Source organism: Sardina pilchardus, chromosome 13 (genome assembly GCF_963854185.1).
Source record: "Sardina pilchardus chromosome 13, fSarPil1.1, whole genome shotgun sequence".
Lineage (NCBI taxonomy): Eukaryota > Metazoa > Chordata > Actinopteri > Clupeiformes > Clupeidae > Sardina > Sardina pilchardus.
This window is the reverse complement of record NC_085006.1, coordinates 17973682-17991316: the sequence shown is the minus strand read 5'-3', so window position 1 is coordinate 17991316 and position 17635 is coordinate 17973682. Positions and strand designations below refer to the sequence as shown.

Below are 17635 nucleotides of genomic sequence, written 5' to 3'. Positions count from 1 at the left end.
CTTTTGGTGACAGGCACTTTGCATTACTTTCCATCAGATGTACATTTGGTAGTCTTCAAATGCCTCTCATTGACGGCTTAGAAAATTCATGGAATAGCCTCTCTTACTCTGATAAAAGTGTTTGCTTTGCCCCTGAATGCGAGACGAATGCGTCAACGCCTGTTTGGAGCCCCTTGAAAATAAAATTTGAAAAAAAAAAAAAAAAATGAACTGGGAAATAAAAAAAATGAAAAAAAAATTGCAAAACATCCGCCCAGTTACCCAGCGAGAAGATTTGATTGACGGCTCCTCGGCTGCGGTATTGATGCAGCGAGCGGGGATCAGAATTAAGGCGGAATCTGGCTTTGAGTGAGGGAGATGGGAGTGACAGGCCCACTGTCACTCGTGGCAGCGTGCATGTGTCGTGATTACACACTAGGAGCTGTCTTCATGCCACCCAGTCGGTTACTGGAAGATTAGCGCAGCCATGTTTTCTGAACATACTCAGTGCTGGAAGCAATGACAGCATTGCACTTGTGAATGCATTTGTGCAATTGCAGGAAATCTCTGTTTGTGTGTGTTTGTGTGCGTGTGTCTGTCTGTGTGTGTGTGTCTGCATTATCTTTATTTTGGTGATTACAAGGGTGATTACATTCAATTTACTCTCCCTACTTACCAACGCAAACATTTCATCAAAGCTCTTGTGTTATTAGGTTACTGTACATGCTTTGATGCTAGCTAATATCCGTCATCCTCAAGAGCTCACCGCCACAATGTGTGGCAGGCATCTTGTTAAGACTACAGTGTCCTTGCAGCCCACTTGCAAAGGAAGTTTGGTTTTTTTTATCAATTTGAATTAGACATAGAACACTAATAGCTATGTCCACCCCACTTAATAATTTCTGTCATTATACAAATGTGTCTATGGCTTTCATTCTTTCCATTATGTACAGATCTTAAGAACTGCCACAGTGCAGGAGATTTAAGGACTACGGAACATTCTAGTAGTGTCAGCACTGCTACACGACACGCATTAAGTGAATCTTCTAGAGTGTCTTCAAGTGAATATCAAGGTCTGCGGGAGAGTGTTATTTCCATAGATTTATATCACAGTATCGCAGTCCACACACCTGGCTGAAGCTAAGAGGGAGTTTATTCAAGAGGTGTAGCTGTGCACTACTCCAATGCTTAGATGATAAAAAAAAAGCCTGACTGTAAATTTTTCAAAAATCACATATATGCCTTTTGGCCATACAGACAGTTCGGACGTGTACACATTGTGTACTTTTGTTTTGAAGTGCGTTGCCATTGACGGGGCGAGGCTTAATTTAAACATTTGATTCCCTTTTAAGACACTACAATGCTACTCCAATCATAGTAAACAGCCAGGAATATCTATAGTGATGAAACAAGGCTTTGTCGGGGATCAATAGCGAGCCCAGGCTGCAAAACTACCCACTCTAAAGCAAATTCAGCTTCTTCATGTAGAATTCAAGTTAAAAAGTAAGTTTTCATGGCCTCGGAAAAGACTACATCTCAGTTTTGGGAGAAAACACACACATTCACACACACACACACACACACACACACACACACACACACACACACACACACACACACACACACACACACACACACAAATAAAATCAATATTTGAGGCTGAGGGTGGAGAAAAAAAGAGAACATTTCTCTCTCTTTTTTTTAATCGAGAACGGAATGACTCAGAGGAGACAAGAAGAGCAGGGCGGGGCACGACGGGAGCGACGAGGGGGTTTTGTCTGCGAGTCGGAGACTCGTGCCGACGTTAGCCGGGGGATCGGCTCCACCGCGTGAGCCTCGTGCTCCACACTCCGTCTCCGCCTGTGGCCAGGGAGGGGTCCCGGGGGGGGGCATATTTACTCAGCCATTCATGATGCTGTTGAGCCCAGGCTTTCACAGTCCATGGGCCCAGCTATCCCCCCGTGTAATCCACACACACTGTTTGCAATATCTCCTCGCCTGGACCTCCGCTGTCCTCCCCCGATAGAAAGGGATGCCAGTGACCCCTTTACTGTGCTCAAAGTTTTTTTTAAATCCCTGCCTTCAGAATAGATGGGTCTCACAACAAAAGTTGGATCCCCAAGCAGGGAGAAAATATTGAAATGTATTCCCGGACATGCCAAGTGAGAGTAGTCACTTTGCACGTGGATGTCGACTTTTGTGTCATTTCTTTCCGCTGGGTTGAAAGCAAGCTAAACAGAAAAATAAATAATAAATATATAAATAAATAAATATAAACCCTGACAAACAAATCGCTCAAACAGCAAAATATCACTCCATCATAAATTCATTCATTTTCCAGTCCATTACTTTCGGCTTGTGTCGACGCAGACGAAACGTCAGATAACTCTTCATTGTTTTGTCTCCCTCCCCCCCTCCCCCCACTCCCCTCCTTTTCCCTCCACAAAGGCACAACGGAGGTCAATGCCACAGGCAGGTCATTCACTGTCCGGAGCACGCTGGAGTTGCAGGTGGACCGGAGCGAGGACGGCGTGGCCTACACCTGTAGCGTGGACCATGTGGCGCTGCTCACCGCCCCCCAGCAAGTCACGGAGGTCCTGGAGGTCCAATGTAAGTACACACACCTGCCTCGACCAAACATGCTCAGCTACACCACAACACACCACATCACATCACAACACAACACAACACAACACAACACAAATGAATTATTCAACAAAGAGTGTTCCCCTGCAGCAAGCACACTGAGGGTTGACTGATGGCATATGGTTTGGGTCAGCACTTGTCTCCTCCTTGGGATTGGCACCAAAGGACGGGCCGAGTTTGCCGAAGGTCGAAAAGTAGGCAAGCGGCTAGGGACTCGCTCACCACCAGGATAGGGCTTTGGACTTTGGTCTATTGAAGTGTTGGAGCTTATCATCTGGACAGTGACCCACTACACACACACACACACACATATAACACACATACACAGAGGCGCTTTTCCGCTTGGGAATGATGAAACATTTATACACAGGATATATGACTCCAAGAGTGTATTTTTTCTTCTTCTACCAGTCAAGGTTAAACCCCAAACTCTCAAGTCCATATAAAAGGATCGTAGTCATAAAAAATTCATGTAATATGCTTGACAGTGAAAGAAATATAGATTTTGCTATGTGTGCTCAGCATTGCAGGAAATCTGTCCAACTTTTCCAGGGTTATACACAGGCTATGTGAGCATTTGTCTAAGTCTATGCCGACACTAGCTGTGGTGGCATGGAAGATGTTTGTCTGCTTGAGGCCTGTGTCGTTTTAATGTCACTGTGATAATGATGTTTCTGTCTGCCAAACTGCCCCCTGCGGAATTGCAATCTGTTATATGGTCCTGAGCACCTGCCATGTTGTCTCTGACCAGCCAATGGAACATACTAACCCTCTGTTTCTGTTTTTCTGTCTCTTTCTCTTTCTCTCTCTCTCTCTCTCTCTCTCTCTCTCTCTCTCTCTCTCTCTCTCTCTCTCTCTCTCTCTCTCTCTCTCAGATGCCCCTCGCGTGGAGATCCTTAACTCGCTCATATTCCCTCAGGAAGGACAGTACTTTAAACTGGAGTGTGACTCTAGAGGCAACCCACTGTAAGTGGCATGCCCTTCTCTTACAATAAAGACACACACACGCTTCACCATCTCCCCCCCCCCCCCCCCCCCCCCCCCCCCCAGCCTCAGTGGAGGGGCTTCAACAGACCTCCGAGCTCTGACTGCAGCTGCCGCGGTTGCAGAGTTGCTATTTCTTGTCTCACAGCCCCTAGACACTCTCAGTTGTCTGTCTCTTTCAGTTCTCAGAGGAAAGATATTAATGGCGGTACATTTCCATTGTGTAATCTGCTGGAAAATAATAATGATCAATCATATCTTGATATTTGGAAGGGATTTGGTTTATCTGTCTCTAATAAGACAGAGTGTTCATTATATGCCAGAACCTTCTGACCTTTCATTAAAATGTCCCCCCCTTTCGGATCCAATTCATTAAAATGTCCCCTTTAAAATATCACAGGGATAAGCGATATGATTACAAATGTGCTTTTTAAATGATATATGCAGTGAATTATGTCACCTGTCTGTCTGAGGTGACAAGGAACTATGCCCTGATGGGAGCAGGCAAACTAAAATGACCTTTGTGTTGGTAGTGAGTTCTTAAATGCAGTACTAGATCAAACAGGGAGTGTCTGGAAAGGAAATGATAGGAGTATAATGCAGGAAGGGCATTGTCCATTGTAAGGATCTGTTAGGAACTGCATACAACTGGGAACTACTGTATTATGTCCACTGGAACTATTATGTCTGTGGTTTAATGTTCCAAACATTTTGTGTAACATTCATACATTTGTCATAGGCCCCATTTTCTGCTAGATGTTTCATTATATGCAATGTATACCATGTGCAATAAATCATGCCAAATATCCAAGTAGAGTACTTCTAGCTTTTTGGTATTTCTCCCTTAAAATGTTCAAAGAATGTTTCCATAATATGGACTCCATATAGTATGTATAAGTATTTTAATGCTCTGAATTGTATCCGTACTGAGTCTTCGAACCTCTTTCAGACCAGCACCAGTATTATGGACGAAAGATGGCGGAGAACTGCCCGACGTGGATCGCATGATTGTGGAAGGCAGGGAGCTCATCATCATGTCACTGAACAAAACCGACAACGGCACATACCGGTGTGAAGCCAGCAACTCCCTCGGAACAGACATCGCAGAGTATAAGCTGTTTGTGTACGGTGAGTGCCTTAACCTCTGCTGCTGGCCTTCATGGGTAGTGTGAAGAGCAAGGGCTGTGCCTTCACCTGCATCGTTCTAAATGGTCTTTGGGATCAAAACAGGAAGTCAATTGGGGGAATTGTCCTTTTTGTACAAAACGTCTTTTTTTTGTTCCTTCTTTCTAAATCTGTTGGTGTGCAAGCGTGTAATCCAAGCCTTGGGACACGTAGCACATGAGGTCCTCCGAAGAGCAGCCGTTGCAAAACTTTCAGCTGCTCTTGGCCCAGTTTACCTTTTTTTTTTATCGCGTGAGAAGATGCAGAAAAGTGCCAAGGATGCATGATTTAGCACCATGGATGAAATGGAGCCGGGGGGAAAGATAAGTTGATCCCAAGACAGTGGGAAAACGAGCAGGATGGAAAGGAGGGTGTGGGGGGGGGGGGGAGGGCGATCGAGGCGGAAAACCCGAGAAAAACTGATAATTAAGGCCTCAGCCAGCAAAAAAAAGAAGCCCTGATAGCATTTGTCAAGTTAAAATTGGAAAGCCAGCGTGCTACGTAGAGGGAAAATGGCGCTAGATTCATGGGGCTGGCGCTCTTCTGGCGGGTCAACTGCGCCTCAGAGGGACGAGACTAAGTTTGGAACGGGGAATTAAGTCTCCTGAGGACTGATGGTCCTGTTCACGGGCACAGCAGGAGAGGAAGAGTCGTTCACCGAGCATCCTGTGTTTTAATCCTCTCTCTCTCGTACCTCCTCGAGCGTCTTCAGATTTTCGGGAGTTGGGCAGAGTATTACTTCATCTTGTTCGACTATATTTGGCTGTCTCTCTGTATTTAACTGCAGCTATTGAACTGGAGATACAGTGATGTCATGTCCTCATCAATTCTAACCAGGAAGCAGGTCAAATTGTACGATCTCCACTCCAGGAAAACAAAAGAATTGGCAAGACAGTTATGAACCTGATATCTCTTAGCTGCAACCTCTCGGACCTTAAAAGAATGTATTGAAATCTCAGAGAAGCATGATGCAACAGTGGTTCATTGTAAGGAAGAAACACTGTGGTCTGTGACTTTGAAATGAAAGAGCATAGAGTATTGTCTGAGAAAACAGACAGACTTCATGTATTTGGTAGTCTGGCTCTAGTTCGGCATGATACACTCGCCATAAAAGAAGAAGTCTAGATGTCCACCATCTAGACATCTGAACCACCATCAGGTTGTTGCCTCACATACACAGCCCTTGTCCAAGTTGTCTAACTTTACATGTCTTGAGTTGAAGCTGCTGTTACATGCAGATTAATTTTTTAGTATTTATTTTCAATTCAAATTCTGGTAGGCATCTTGAAACACTGTCAGTCTGAACGGACCAATCAGGAGACTTCCAAACAAGACCGGCATCCCTGCCTGCCAATTACTGTCGTATGTGCTCTGCATATTGAAAAGAAACGGGGTGGACTCCTGCGGCGACAGAGTCAGCACGAGCAATATCGCTTACAGCGTCTTTAATTAGTGAAATTAAGACCACTACAAATGAACTGTAATGAAATGGCTCTCGTGATCCAGCCATTCGAATGCACCAAATGCAAATGTTCTGTATAGGCCGCCCTCTGGGGTCTCGGATTTGCATGCTTTGATTGGCCCTCTGGTGTGTTGCTGACACTGATTAACATTTCACACAAAGAATCTCGGCACTGGACGCTGCTTAATAAAGTCCATTATTCCGTGACATTACCCTTGCAAGTTCTTTAACATTCACAGTCATTTGAATATTTCTTGCATCCATAGTTTTATCCAACCCACATACTGTATTCTTGCCATTGTAAAAACAGCTGACAGCAATTTGGAAAGTGACATGATACAGTGCATGTACAAAAAAATGGATGTTTCAGTACAATTCGGGACCACATAGAGACTGTCTGCACAGGAGGTGGAGAGATATGAACAGCCGGCTTAAAAAAAAAGTATGAAAAACTACCTCATTATTGGCGACAGTAATTCAGCTTGAATGTCTGACTGCGGCAAAGTGATATTTATCAGCCTTTCATGAACTCGTGAAACTTGGCTCAGGGATGAACCTAATTTGCTAATGACACCAGTGCTAAGAAGCAATAAATGTCATTTGAAGTCATACAGTCTCAATTTATCACCATTTGCAATATTAATCCCGATTTATGAATGTACCCATGCTAAGGTGCACACGCGGAAGAGAGGAGACGCTCTGTAATACACATGTCTGGGACGCTTTCGAAAGATGATAAATAATGCCAGCGCGCTAAAAGCAGCCATTTCGGCTGAGAAATAGCTCATAGTAAATGGACAGTTAATGTGTGAATTTGCCACTTTGAGTCCTCGGCACCACCTGACATTCCATGAGTGTGTCGTCACGAACCTCCCTTAGACAGCCAATGCATCGTAACATTAGTGCATGTCATTGTGATTACTAGGTCATCAAACCAATTTAATGTCCAATATTGCCCATGCTGGTATGATAAATTGTGACTACATCCCCTCTGCTCCCCCCTGCATCTTTAGTCTGCGTCCTGTTTTGCCCGATTATAAGTCAAGTTTATTCTTGGCAATCGCCTTTAAGACAGACTGAGATCTCTGTGAGTAAGCTTCCACATTGGCCATTGTGCTGTTAGTGACTGGTGGTGCAGGTGAAAATCAACTGCACCATGCAGTCTCCCAATAACTGTCTTTGTTAAAGGAAAACACATCATTTCTAAAGGTCTGTCAGTTTTATTTTTGTGGAGAACTATTGCTTCCAAGCGATGTTCTCTTGTAGCGAAACAATCCAAACCACAGCCTACCCTCCCCCAATTTGTTTTTTATCATCCTCTGTATTCTGTCCTCAGATTTTATGTTCTTTTCATGACTTGCTTTTGATACCCCCTTTATTTGACGGCAGGTGTAAAACTGCTTTGCTCAGATTCATGTTTACTTTGTGTGTGTGTGTGTGTGTGTGTGTGTGTGTGTGTTTGAGAGAGAGAGAGAGAGAGAGAGAGAGAGAGAGAGTCTGTGTGTTTATTTCTCTCATTTTTCTCACTTTCTTGTTCATTGGCAATGCTGCACTTTACCATCATCACCTCTCCTAACACAGCCACCCTCTCATGCACCCAAGTCAGCAAAGCGACAGCCATTGGCATTACCTGAGGTATGCAATTATTTCTTTTGGCTTTCCTTTCACACTCGGATTCACTAACGGTACAAATTATACATCATCATTTCCATAAAGTAACATACTGTTGTGGAAACTAATGAGTCAAACATATCTCCGTATAGCATATTCAAGGCATTTCTTACTTGCTTGTGAACAAGAGCAAGGTCATTTTCTCTCTGCTTTGAATAAAGACTTTGTGACGTTTTATACTCGCGGAATGCAATGCAATAGATTCAACTGTGAATATCATACAAAAGCCTAATGGATTACAGCATGTACTTTTTAACGGTACAATTGTCAATGTATTGATGGCCATGGACTCAGTCTGGTCAGCAAACCGTCAGCAGCCACTCATGTAATGACCCATGCAAAGGCTTCTTATCTGACTCACAAATGAACTGTAGTTAAAAAGGATTACTGAATAAAAGGCACCCACAAATGCTCAAGGCTAGTCCATATGAATTCCCTGCTTTCCATAATCAGTGTCCATGGTAGCGATAGGCTTGTGTCAAGGAGGGTGAGTGTTCTCAGTGCATTTGTCCAGAGAACCGTGGCACAAAAAAGAAATATCCTTGAATCCACCGCCACTGGAAAATAAATAAAGTATGGCCGCTCGACCCTTTTAGCGCAGGAAAAAAAAAGATGAAACGGGTCTAAGAGAGCAGCCATAAAATAGAGACTCACGCAATGTGAAACTTTGCACCAAATAGCTTTAAACTGCTGAGTTTCGCGTTTCAAATCCCAGGCCTTATTTAAAGACCTAATTATGTATCTGTAATCAATTTCTGAACGTGGAAGGCAAGGGCACAGGAGGAATATATGCCTCTCAAGAAAGTGATCAAAACAGCTTTTCCCTTTGAAGTCAAAGTTAAGGGAAGCTTCGTAACATGCAGCCCCTTTGACTAATGAAGGGGTTCAGGAGTCAACGGCGGAAAGATTCGTTCTTGGAGACGAAGAAGGTGGAGGGGTGTGTGTGTGTGTGGGGGGGGCGGATGGGTGTAGGTGGGGGGGTGGGTGTGGGGGTGGAGAGGAGAGAAAAAACACACACCGCAGCATTTCAATAAACTTGCGGGTTATTTTCCCTCTCTTCTCCTTTTCCTGCTGCCGCTCTCAGTTCCTGAAGATGTTGATGCAGTGAAAAGGAGCCGGGGCTGGGGCTTGAGCTCGAGCTAATCAAATGCAACTGTTCGCACAGATTCCCAGAGCCTTAGGGAATGTTCACTGCCTGCAGCCTGAGTGGGATGGTATCAGTGTTGTTCTGTTTGAACTCTTTGCGAGGAGGAGGGGGGGTGGGAGGTCGGATGGAGGGAGTCGGGGTGGGGTGGAGGGTGGGGGCTGTTATCCTTCTCTTTTTCTCCCTTTCTTACTGTGTCACCCCTACCTCTCGACATCAGACATGTTGGTAGCGAACAAATCGGGATAAAAGGTTTCGCTGGTGACTATAGAAGGAGAAGCCTCTGATGTTCAGGGGAAACTGTTACTGTCTGTCTGTCCAGGTACAAAGACTTGAGAGGCATTTCAAATCCCATTATCTGCTAACTGAATCCTAATGGCATACATCAGAACAAAACAACTTGGTCCCATACAATGAATCTTTCTTTGCAATCTGTTCTATAAATCTTTAACAAGTTCCTGGACATGCTGTCTGATACCCCTATGAAAAGAACATAGAAAATAACTGATGTCCCTCAAATTCGACTGGAGCCGTTTTGTGTGTTCTGACTTGCTGCCCCATTAGCAGTCATCACTGTGCTCAACAAAGTTTCAGAAAGTTTATTTTTTTTTAATTGTGAGGCTTCGCTGAGACCATGAAGATGATTTCAGTTGTCAGAATGAAAAGGAATGCTCAGCTTGTTTCTGTACTCGACGCCATATCCCAGCTGAATATCGCACATACACATTGTAGCCAAATAGCCTGTGGCTTAATAGTCTGTGTTGGCAATTCCAACTATTGTGCTTTTGACATTGTCGTAGAGCATGTAACCTCTACTCATTAACTGTTAAAAGTCTTTGTTTTTGTTTGATGAAGTCTGTCCATATTGTGGTCGTGATTGTTTCACATCGTCTTCCCTTTGTTGCCCTCTCCCCAACCCCAACCCCACTTCCTCCTCCGCCCGCATCCATGGCAACAGCCAAAGACTTACCAGGTGCCACGACAGGTAAATATTACCCCCCCCACTCCCCCCCCACCCCACTCAGCCAGCTGCTGTTGCTCGAGCAGCACTGAGCGACAGCGCGGTGCCGGACCCCCCCGGATCATGCCCCATTCAGCCTCATCTCCAGCATGCCCTCAAAAGTCACTGTCTTGCATGGCAGCACTGTCTGCTAGATGCATAAAGCACACCATGCCTCAGTGCCCCATCCCGGCCCAATTTGAGGCAGCACAAACTTTTCGCCCACCCCCGGAGCGGGCCCTTCTTCCGCTTCAGAGCTCCCTAGCTGCCAAGCTCTTCAGTCCCATTCAAATTGGAGATGGGAGTGGGAACCAAAAAAAAAATAAAACAAATGGCGTGAGTCGGCCCCCTCTGTTTGGGAAGAAGTTGAGCGGATAGCGCCGCAGAAAAAGAAAATAATAATATATAAAAAAAAAAACACAAAAGAGGTGGGTGGGTCAAAGGTTTGTCAAAGCCAAACGCGAAACCGACTCTTGATCATGACAAATAGCGGTTTAATGTGTGTTTGCGGGGATTGTAATGAATTTTCATTATCTGTGGGAAATGTATTGTGAGCTGCCACTGCTCCTCTTAAAAAATGCCCATTTATACAAGGATGTAAACAAAGTCGTCATAAATCACAATCGAAAGCGCCCCGAAGTTTTACAAAGATTTGGTTAAGGAATTTACGGATCATTTTTCACTGCAAGCGGGTGGGTGGGCGTGAAAGGTTTTTTGGAGGGGGAACGATTGGCTAGACTGACCATTCTGAGCATGATATTGAGTGCATGTCAGCGTCTTCGGAGTTGAATGATACCGTTTTGTTATGTCTCATTAGTCTGGTTATTAAATCACTTATTTCTCTGTATTTGTTCAGAGTGCACTGCTATGGCCGGCGGCCATATTTGTTTAACGATAATCATTTGGCTTCCTCACAGGAGTTTTTTACGCCGTCCCACGGGAATTTGCTCTCGTGTTTTTTTTCCTTCTCCCTACTCCCCTTCACGATAATTAGTGGCTGGTAATTTGTGTTTTTTAATGTAATTATAAGTATCAGCCCACATCACATTCCCCACAGAGCACTATGAAGAGAACTGACTTTAAGTGTGTGAGAATATATTATCCATTTTGGTGTTGCCTCACAATTGCTAAAGTGTGGTGTGTCGTCTTCTTAACTGTGCCTTTACGCTGCTGTCGCTCATCTTGCTTGGCGTCTCATCAGCCTGTAGTGTCACCCTCTCCCCTGGCCGCTCCTCACCCAGACTCAACAGGTGCCCTCTGCCATGTTGTCCTCCAAGTGTGTTTAGATGGCGGTTAGTGGGCGAGGGTGGGTGGTAAGGCCCTGGGGACTGGCTCCGAAACATGTTGACAATCTCATTTTTAGATTCACTCGCATCGCTGGTAGCGCCGTGTTTTAACCTAAAACGGAGTGCCAATGACAACATAAGATTCAGTAGCAGCATCCACTATTCATTTAATGTACTATAATGCTGTTTTCTTACAGCGACGACTTTAAGTGAGAGAATGTGAAACACATATTTTACATCCATTACAAATGAAGTATTTAAAAAGTCGCTATACCAATAACATATTACTCGTCTGCTGACTAGAGGGTGTCGCATCTATTTCTGCTTGCTAAATCAGTGATTACCGATTTGGACTGAATCAGTGTCGCGTACTATGCCTTGGTATTTCATCAAGACAAACCAGCGAATATAAACACCCCTCACATGTCCCGGTGAACCAGATGCCCCACCTTACCATATGTTCGCCACTCAGATAATGATTTACAGCTAGGCAATCCAGCCTGGCTTCATTCCAAGGGTGTCAAGGACAGGAAACAACCAGTATGCACAGAGGAGAAATCAGAATCATCTCCCGAGTCTCTTAGGCGGGAATCACAGTGCATGGATAGGTGAAGGATGTAAATAATTGACTAGAAATTTGCACACAAGCTCCGGAATAAAACCATAAATAGAAGAATGTGTCTGGCTTTATTAAAACATAATGTGCTCTGGAGGTTGGGGAAGCAGATCTCTTGTCTTTGTTCCCTCCCTGTCTGTCACTCTTGCTCCATTCCACCACATCTCTCTCCACTCCTCTCACACATACAAACACTCGGGTTTCTATTCTGCTATCTCTAGCTCACACCCTCTGATTTTTGTTCTTCCATCTCTCTCTCACACACACACACATACACACTCACTCTGAGTTTCGTCCATCTCTCTCTGATTTCTATCCTTCCATCTCTCTTTCTCTCACACTCTGATTTCTATTATTCTATTACTTTCTCTCTCACACTTTCACACACACCCTGATTTCTATTCTCCTATCTCTTTCTCACAGTCATACACACTCTTGATTTCTATTCATCCACCGCCTTCATCTTCCATTCTTCCTTTCTCTTCCATTCATTCTCTTTTTCTCTCTATCCCTTTCTTCCACATCTTTCGCTCGTCTCTCAGTTCCCTCCATCCATCTCCCCCCCTACCCCCGCACCCCTCTCACACACATATTGCTGTTGACAGTCTAACCACGCCACTGTGGTGATAGCTCTGGTACCAAGGGACATGTTAAATAACCCATTTCGGCGAGAAACACAGAGCACAGCCCAGTTGGCAGAAGCTGGTTCTCTCCGTAATCTCCCGAGTCCACAAATACTGATTTTCATCACATTCCTCCAGTCCAGACCTGCTTTGCAAATTCCTTCCAACCTGTGTTCCTACAGCTACCAGAATAAAAAAAAAATCCTAGTCACCAAAATGAATATATCTGCCTCACTGGAAAAAAAAAAAAGTCACAGACAGACAGAAAAAAAGTCCCTGATGGAAAAGTAGTGAAATGGACTGAGGCGTACCACTTGAATTATTCAAGTTTTTAACTTTCCACTTACCTTTTTCTGATCAGCTCAAATGTGAATCCCAGTGTGCAGGGAATTATGTTTCAATTTGGGAGGCTGTTTCGATGGGACACATTAATTTGTGCATCCATTCGTCTGACTGGAGGTGTCTGAGCACGCTCATTACTTATTTACCAGGGTCTTCTGCAGCGGCCATCACTTGTTCAGAGACTCATGTTGAAATATTTAGTCTTGTTAGCCTCAGTTTTAACCCAGGGTGAAGACACCAATTATAGTCAATGTCCTTAATGGGATTTATGTATACAAGTGTACATCATTAATATGCAGTGAACAATAAGGGTCAAATTTCACATGTCCCTAGTGGGCGTAGGGCAGACTATGTTGGTATATGTATCTTGCATTATGATTGAAAGGTGGGTGGAATCGATGCGGTATGGAGTCAGTCCAAACAATAAGACACTTAGCTTTGTCAAAACTAGTAGAGGGAGGAAGGTGCAAAGGTCATTGATTTGATCCATTGTGAGGACCCTTCCTGACAAAGCGCATGCAAAGAGCAGATACATATTTTAAAAAGGGCGAGAAGATGGACCAAAAACTTTATCTGTGGATGTGTAACAAACTCTTAGTGAACCGAGAAGATTTGTTATTCTATATGTTGTTCTATATGTCATGTTAATTTTGTGTAAATTACATATACATTCTGCCTTTAGGGACTTAAGGGATGATATCTGTCTCTCTGTGGTGTCTGTAGTTAGTTTGGCTGGAGAATCCACAATCCTTCATCACCCTTTACTTTCCCCATTTACTGCCTCACCGGCGCAATATCTAATTACCACACCAATTCAAACCTAACTGGATTAATGAGATAATTAGACTGCAAATAAATAAAATCAGGTAGCTGACTGTCTCCCGAGACTTCACAAATAAATAAATAAATAAATAAACTCTCAGGGTCACTTTGACGGGCCCTGGCGGACGAGGCGAGCCGGACCTATTCATCAACCTGAGCTAATGAGAGCAGCACCGGAAGCATAACCAGAGGCGTGCTGCTGCTGCTGCTGCCGCCGCCGCCACTGCGGCCGTCGCTCGGTCCGGCCCCAGCGCGACGTGCTTTTAAAAGGCCGCGGCAACCTACACCCGACCCGCCGCCGCGCACCAGAGCACCTTATGCCTCGGGGGTCAAACAGCCGTTCCGGAGCTTCTATCCTTCAGGAGAGGTCAAGTGAGAGCGTGGCGCCCCAGATAGCGGGTACCCAGACGTGGACCGGAGTGGGCTGCTAGCTTGAGGGGGAAATGTCCGGTGAAATGAACGCAGCGTTAGTAGTGCACCTCAGTGAACACTGCATACATGCGGGGGTAGGGGTGGGGGTGCTTTTCAGTGAATTTGTGTGCCTGTGCATGCACAGTATTTGTTAAGGATTGTGACTGTATGGGATGGGAGTGTGTGTGTGTGTGCAGAGAAGCTTGAGTGAATTAAAAAAAGAGAGATAATCTGTGTTTGCTGAAGGTAGAAGTACATGGCATTGATGCAAGAATTCGTTATCAATGAAATAATGAAATAGCTGGCCTGGCTGGAAAAACCTCTTGTCTGATGTTGAAAATCTTAGTAACTGCTAGTAAATCAACAGCAGTCAGAAGTCTGGAAACAATGAATGGGTGATCAGTGTTTGTTTGTAGGAGATACTAGTAGTGCACACAGGGGCCACTGTGTGTGTGTGTGTGTGTGTGTGTGTGTGTGTGTGTGTGTGTGTGTGTGTGTGTGTGTGTGTGTGTGTGTGTGTGTGTGGAGTTAATTATGTTTGTCTGTAAGGGGTTGGGAGTGTACGTGTAGGAGTGTGTGTGTGTGTGTGTTGGGCTGGGTGAGGAGGATGGTGCATGGGGGGACACGAGGAGAGGCGGTGTGCCAGTAGTGTGCGGCTGGTTACTCGAGGAGTGACCTCACCTCACCTCACCTCAGCCGAACCTCCATTCCTTCAAAGCCAAATCCCAGTGACGAATTAGGACCTGTCATGGTCTTTGGACAATTTCTCAAAGTTTACTGCGTCTCACAACTTTGCTCACCCACTGCTATCCGCCCTGGAATGTACGCCCTTGGGAGTGAGGGAGGGACAGAGATAGATGGAGAGAGAACGTGTGTGTCTCTGTGTGTATGTGTTAGGGAATACTAAACCGACATGTCCGGTTCTCCAAACTCTTTTTTTTTCTTCTTCAGCTTCTTGTTCCTCAGTATTAGTATTCAGACCCCCAATAACACTGGTCTCAGCTGCATGACCCAACAGTATCCCCACAGTCTCAAGACAGCCTGGCTGACCGCTTGTCCATCTCATCACGCCATGTGTTGTTGTTTCTTCCCCTCTGCCCGCCCGCTCCCACAGACCCCAACGCCCTCGCCCAGCACGGACCGGACCACGCGTTGATCGGCGGCGTCGTGGCGGTGGTGGTCTTCATCACGCTCTGCTTCATCATCGTCCTGGGCCGCTACCTGGCCCGGCATAAAGGTAGGGACCTCACGCTCTCAGCAGGGCCTGGCTACAGCCGCATCAAAAAAACCACATAGCACAAGCATGGAGAGAGAGTGAAAAAAAATGCTAGCATGCCTTTGTAAGCCAGATGCCAGTGCCTGTGTGTTGACGTGTCTGTCACCTGTGGGACTGTGTGGACAGGGACATACTTAACCAATGAGGCGAAGGGAGCCGAGGACGCGCCCGATGCAGACACGGCCATCATCAATGCCGAGGGAAACCACGCACATGCAGAGGAAAAGAAAGAGTACTTCATTTAAGACCTCTGTTTTTTTTTTGCCTCTCTTTTTCTTACCGTCTTTACTATCAGTGGCAACACATGAATGGGGTTGAGGAGGCCAGAGGAGAGGACTCCATTTTGACACGAGTCCGACTGAAGTGCTGGCATTTTTTTTTCTTCTCTTCTGTCATCCCTGCACACAGAAAAAAAACAAACAAAACAAAACTAAAAGAAAAAAAAACTAACAAAAAAAATAAAAAGAAAGAGAAAAAAAACATATCCACTTTCGTTTGAAAAAGAGGCCACTTTTTACAAGCCACTTGCTGCAGAAAAATGATGCCTTTTTTGTATTGCTACAAACTGTCAAATTGAATTAAAACAACCCATACACTCATGTCAACCCTGCTCCCCCACCCTCCCCAAAACCTAATGTTCTCAAGAACATCAAAGTTAACACAAATCCATATATATCTGTTGGAATCTGGTTTCATCGCAGTGCCAATATATATATAAATATATATATACAGACATGTGTTTTGTATTTTCGTGTCTTAAACTCTAGAAATTAATTATTTTCACCAGAATATCATTTTCTCTGTTACCCTCACAGTATCTGTTATATACTTTTTGCAGATATTTCCAGGAAGCGGCAAGAAATGTGGTTCATCTCAAGTCGGAAAACCTTGGCTTTGCCAATAATTACGCTTTAAGAGAAGAATATGTAAAATGCATTAATGTTTTGAATGTGAATCACATGTAATGTTTAATGTGTTTTTTCATTATTATAATTATTATAATTATTTAAAATGTTACATTGTGGCATTGGATGTAACTCAGAGTGTACAACTGAGTGTACGCGAGTACGGAGTGAGAAAATGGACATTTGTTGTACATAAATGGACACCAAATAATGCTTACATGAATAAAAAAAAAAAATAGCAAAGGAAAAAATGTCAAGCACAACTAAATTAATAAGTGTTACGTAGTGAAATTATACATTTGAGAATTCATTTGAAAATATTTCAAAGTATTTAATTTCCACCGGTCATTTCTGTCTGTATATTCCTGCACTGTTGAGTTTATGCCTTTTGCCCTCTCTTAAAACTATTTGAATATAAAAGCACAAAGTAGAAGAAAGTACACATTGTGAGACAGTCTCAGGATTCCAACTGAGTGAAGTTCTGTTCTTGTTTTTCTTTCTTTTTTTCATATTGCTGAACTTCCTGTTGAAGTGTACTTTTGACCAATTATAAAGAATGAGAGATCAAAAATGTGAAAAAAAAAAACTTTTCATGGGTCATACCTTCCAACATATCAAGTGGAAAACATTAACTGAGTGGAACAATTGTTTTGTTTACGGTACTTCTGCCTCCCCCCTTGTTAATACTGCTGTACATTATTTTGCTAATGTGATACATGGTGAAAAATATTGTTCTGATATGGGGTCCCATATGTATTAAGATTTGTATATTAGACAATATAGCTATTTAAAGTGTTCCATACATCTTTTGAATTTCACATCAACAAGGAGCAAGTGTTTCAACACAAGGCATGTAAATACTGTGTAACTATTAAATTCAGTCAAACATAATGTAGATTGTTGCTTTGCTTATCTTTTGTTTCCATAGTTTACCGACATACTGATTAAATTGGAATATGTTATTAGAATTACAGAGTAAGGAAATATGTGAACAAATAAGTACTGAGGAATTATTACTATTATTATTATTATTATTATTATAATTATCATTATTATTATGATTATTATTATTACTACTACTACTACTACTATTATACAGAATAATATCAGTACAACAATCACCATTATTGCCTTTGTGTTCATAACAGAACTATCGACCCCACTGAATCACTAGTGAGGTCAGGCTATCCCTTCAACGTCACACTTTGGAAACATTGATAATGTTCATACTTAATTTCTAGGATAGCGTACTTTGAGACATTTTTCTACATTTGCTTTGCTGACTTGTTTTGCTTCTTTGGGAC

General features: G+C 43.7%; 1 protein-coding gene across 6 annotated transcripts in view; it reads left to right on the top strand.

Moving 5' to 3' along the window:
- Positions 1 to 17360, top strand: part of cadm2b (cell adhesion molecule 2b) — a 146852-nt gene extending 129492 nt beyond the window's left edge. The window contains exons 6-12 of one of the 6 annotated variants that reach the window (XM_062551824.1): positions 2428 to 2589; positions 3501 to 3591; positions 4559 to 4737; positions 10009 to 10035; positions 15265 to 15387; positions 15553 to 15658; positions 16265 to 17360. In XM_062551824.1, coding sequence (XP_062407808.1) covers positions 2428 to 2589; positions 3501 to 3591; positions 4559 to 4737; positions 10009 to 10035; positions 15265 to 15387; positions 15553 to 15658; positions 16265 to 16391 — 815 coding nt within the window. In that variant the 3' untranslated portion in view covers positions 16392 to 17360. Of the gene's footprint in view, positions 1 to 2427; positions 2590 to 3500; positions 3592 to 4558; positions 4738 to 10008; positions 10036 to 15264; positions 15388 to 15552 lie in introns of all 6 variants that reach the window. The other 5 variants (XM_062551825.1, XM_062551828.1, XM_062551826.1 and 2 more) reach the window with 5 other exon arrangements.
- Positions 17361 to 17635: the final 275 nt, after the last annotated feature.